Source organism: Emiliania huxleyi (assembly GCF_000372725.1).
Source record: "Emiliania huxleyi CCMP1516 unplaced genomic scaffold EMIHUscaffold_22, whole genome shotgun sequence".
Classification (NCBI taxonomy): Eukaryota; Haptophyta; order Isochrysidales; family Noelaerhabdaceae; genus Emiliania; species Emiliania huxleyi.
Window position 1 is genome coordinate 937,628 of NW_005200417.1, and position 4,163 is coordinate 941,790.

The window sequence follows — 4,163 nt, forward strand, 5'->3', positions numbered from 1 at the left end:
TACAAACCCCCCCCCCTTTTTTAAGGGCCGGGGGGCCCGGGTTCCCAAAAATTTCAAAAAGGGTTGGGGACAGGGCCCCCCTCCCCGGGAGGGAAATCCGGAACATAAAAAAAATTCCCCGGAGGAAGGCCTTTTAAATTTCCCCCAGGGGTTTATCCCCCCGGGGGGGGGGGGGGGGGGCCTTAAATGGGCCCCCTTCCGAAAGGTTTTTAATTTCGAAAAAAAAAAAAAGGGAAATTGGGTCGGAAATAAAACTTAACCCATCCGACAGGTCTTTAATTTCGACATCCCAAAAAAAAGGGGGGGTTAATTCCCCCCCTTTGGCCCCCCCGCCCCCGGGGGGGAAAGGGGGAAAACCCCCCCCCCCCCCCCCCCCGCCTTTTTTCCTCCCCCCGCCTCAACCCCCCCCCCCCCCCCCCTCTCTCCGGGCGCGATGTGCCGCGCCTCCTCACGGCCGGCGGTGTGAGCAGGCGACGCCATCTCCTTCTTCCACCCGGATGAGGACGCGGCCGTCGCCGGCAAGCTGGCGAAGGTGCTGCGGGACCATGGGCAAGAGGTGCACCTCTAGCCGAGAGGCAGCCGAGGGGCAGCCGAGGGGCAGCCGAGGGGCAGCCGAGGGGCAGCCGAGGGGCAGCCGAGGGGCAGCTGAGGTGCAGCCGAGGGGCAGCCGAGGGGCAGCCGAGGTGCAGCCGCCGTCGCCGAGGTCTAGAGAGCTGGCATCTTTCACGGACATGTCCCGCGAGTCTCCTTTCTGAGTCACCCCCCGTCGAGATCCAGAGAGCTGGCCCACGGACCGCGGGCAAGGAGGGAGAGTCACACTCTCGGTCGCAGTGACACGGAGCGAGTGACACGGAGCGACAGCGGTGGATCATGACCTCCGGCAGGTGTCCGAGGAGCTGCACGACCTCGTCAAGGCCAACCCGAGCCCGTTGGGCGGTTGGTTGGGTCGGTCATTCATTACTTCACTCATGCGCAACTTTGCCTAGGCCAACTCGAGCCGCCGCTTCAGCACCCGCTCGTTCCGCGGCAACGGCGGGCAGCGCAACCGCCGCGGCGGAGGCGACCGCACGAGATCACACGAGACCGCAAGATCACCCACGACTGGCACGAGATTTGCACGAGATGACACGGGTCGACCCAAGATCACCTTCGCTCACCGGGAGATGGCCCGAGGTCGGCCCAGATCCCCCGAGGTCATATCTCGGTCACATCTCGGTCGTATCTCGAGGTCGGCCTAGGCCACACGAGGCCACACGAGGCCACACGAGAGGCCGCCCGACGATCACCTTGAGGAGCATACCTAGGCTACCGCCGCGACGGCGGAGGCAACGGCGGCGCAGCCTACGCCACGCGGGGCCGCAACGGCGGAGGAGGCTACGGCGGCGGCTACGGCGGCGGCGGTGGCAGCTACGGCGGCGGCGGCGGAGGGCGCCAAGGTTCCCGCCGGCGCGACTTTGACCGCTTCGACGACGACGATGGCTACGGCGACTTCGACCGGCGACAGGACAGCGGGTACGGCAGTGGCGGCGGCGGCGGCAGCCGGCGCGGCGGCGGGTACGGGCGGCGGGGCGGGTCGGGGCCCCGCGGCTCGGGCGGGTCGGGCGGTCGTGGGAGCTACCTGGATGACGAGTTTTGAGGCGCTTTCGGGGAAGGAGGGGCGGGAGGGGCGATCCGCTCTTTCGCCGCTCCAGCGCGGTGGAGGCGGCGCCAATCTCCGCCGGCACCGCCACCCACAGCTAAGGGACGGGTTGGCACAGATCTTGGATACCTCTCTACCCAACACCGTGGGACGCTGCTGCACTGGTGCTGTCAGGCCTTCTTTTCACACGCTTGCTCTCTCTCCCTCCTCTCTAACATCCACACAAAAAAGTAATACGGGGTGTGGAGGGTGAGTTGACCAGGGGGTTGTGCGCCGGGCCCTCCTGCTCGGCGGCTCCAGCCCCTGTTGATAGGTCCAGGTGATAGTCCTGGATGGGCAATGCATACGCCTCACTGGGCCTTAGATCGCCCGCCCCAAAAGGTCGCACCCGCCCGTGCCTCCGCCGTCGGCTCCGCCGCGAGCGGCGACGGTGAGGCCGCCGGGGCTCACCTATACCGGCTAGTGTGGAGCTCTCAGTGTAGTTGCGTGTTGTACTAGTGATGCTGCACTAGGCGGCCCGTTTTTAGCAAAAACCAGATACCACATCGCGCGTGGTCATCGAAAAACCGCATGTTCGCCCGTCTGGGACCTCTTCGTACGGCTCCAAAAACCGCTCCTTAACGACGACTACGCGGCCCTGCGGTCGATCTGCGCCTTCTGAGCGGTGGAGGGGATGTGGGCGGTACGTGTGGACTGCGTGGTCATGCGACGGTTTGACGAGTGCGACTCCCAGCGTCGACTCTGCGACCCCACGGAGCCTCTGCTGCTCCGGGGGGGGGGGGGTCTGCAGACCACCCGGCCGAACTTCAGAGTGGCGGTGCTCCTCAAATACCGCTCAAACGCCCACGATGTTGTGGAGGGGACATATGCTGATGATCCTGGCCCGATTGGTTCGCTCAGAAAGCTTCTGGGCGGTCGTTAAGGTTCGCTCCCCGCACAACGGCCCGGAAGTATCGTACCCTAGATGCGCCCTGACGCTCTACACACAAAGGCACAACCCCAAGAACAGTCGAGCACAGATCCCCAAGACATGTCGGAAGGAAGGCAGCACTGGGTCCCAGGAGGGCGGGCGTGATTACTCCCACAACTCTTAGGCGTGTACGAGTATTTGGAGGAGGAGGGAGAGCGGCGGCTGCAGATCAACGCGCAAAACTGCAAACCACCCGAAGGGCAGCGCGGCGCCCGCCCCCTGCCGCGCCTCTTCACACCTCCAACCGTGAACAGGCATCCACTGCAAGACGTGCGACATCAAGTGCCCCTCGCAGAACATCGACTGGGTCGTGCCCGAGGGGGGCGGCGGGCCGGCGTACGCCGGCATGTGAGCGAGGCGGCCAGGGGGTAGCGCGGAGACGCATCATGGAGGGCGGGCGGCGGCGGTGGGGTAGGCGGCGGCGGTGCAGGCCCAAGCGCAGGCGCAGGCGCGGCGGTCGGGGTGCTCCGCCAGCGCCGGAGGGTGGAGTTGGGCGATGAGGGGGGCACCACGTCTGTGAGTGTGACTCTTCCATTCCGCCTCTCTCCACGTTAGGGTGCCCACAGGACCCAAAAGAAAATAGCTTTCCGACTCAAAAAGGGACGCACGAGGCAAATCTGATGTTGGCCAGTTCCAATAGGAGCGAGGCCTCTTCCGTTGGGGGACCGAGTACATAGGAAACGAGGGTTTCCCATTGTGACCCCCCCCTCCTCCCTCCCTGCCTCTCTCTTTTCTTTTGTTTCGCTGGCTGGTGGTGGCTGGGCTTAGTATGCCACACACACGCACCCCTTTGAGGTCACAGCCCCCCCTCCCCCCTCACCCCACTCGTCCCCACGATTTCTTTTCCTTGTTCTTTTCGGTTCTTGTTTTTAAAACTCCCCACTTTTTTCTTCTTTTATTTTCGAGTTGTTTTTGGGGGGCTCCCGCGCGTTCACCGGAATTTGTCGCATGGCCGACTCGCGCTCCTGCTCGGGCGACGACAGCGAGGCAGAGCGCGAGGCTTTTTTCAGAGCGCTAGACGAGCACCAGGGCCGCCATCTCTGGAGCCGCGCCGACTCCGGGGCCGAGGAGGAGACGCCGTTCGGCGATCCCGCGGGCGGCGTCCGCGAGGCGACCCCATGGCCAGGCGAGGCGGACGGAGTGATCTACCGGCCGCACGGCTCGCTGCTGCAGTCATCGTTCGCCCCTCCCGACGGCCGCGCCTCCTTCTGCGAGCCGCTGCCGCAAGCGCCGGCGACGCCGCTGCCGACGCCGCCTCCGCGCCATGCTACGCCCTTGTCGCGGCAGTCGGCCGAGGCTGGCGGTTGGCTCACGCCGCGACTTCCGAGCGGCGCGCGCTCGCGCGCGGTCGGCGCGTCCGCCCTCCCCCACTCCCCGGGCTCGGACTCCGCAGCCCTCGAGCTGGAGCTGGCGCGGCCTCTCTCTCTCTCTCTCAGATGCTCCGCCTGATTCTAGCCCCCCACCTCTCTCTCTTCCTCTCTCTCTCTCTCTCTCTCTCTCTCTCTCTCTCTCTCTCTCTCTCTCTCTCTCTCTCTCTCTCTCTCTCTCTCTCTC

General features: G+C 65.3%; 1 protein-coding gene across 1 annotated transcript in view; it reads left to right on the plus strand.

The window, feature by feature from the left end:
- EMIHUDRAFT_463218 (putative DEAD/DEAH box helicase) overlaps nt 1-2,961 on the plus strand; it is a gene marked incomplete at both ends in the record, with an annotated part of 6,125 nt that extends 3,164 nt beyond the window's left edge. Inside the window, 5 exons of the mRNA XM_005780250.1 lie at nt 471-556; nt 885-914; nt 987-1,059; nt 1,305-1,604; nt 2,864-2,961. Coding sequence (XP_005780307.1) covers nt 471-556; nt 885-914; nt 987-1,059; nt 1,305-1,604; nt 2,864-2,961 — 587 coding nt within the window. The remainder of the gene's footprint in view (nt 1-470; nt 557-884; nt 915-986; nt 1,060-1,304; nt 1,605-2,863) is intronic.
- Nucleotides 2,962-4,163: the final 1,202 nt, after the last annotated feature.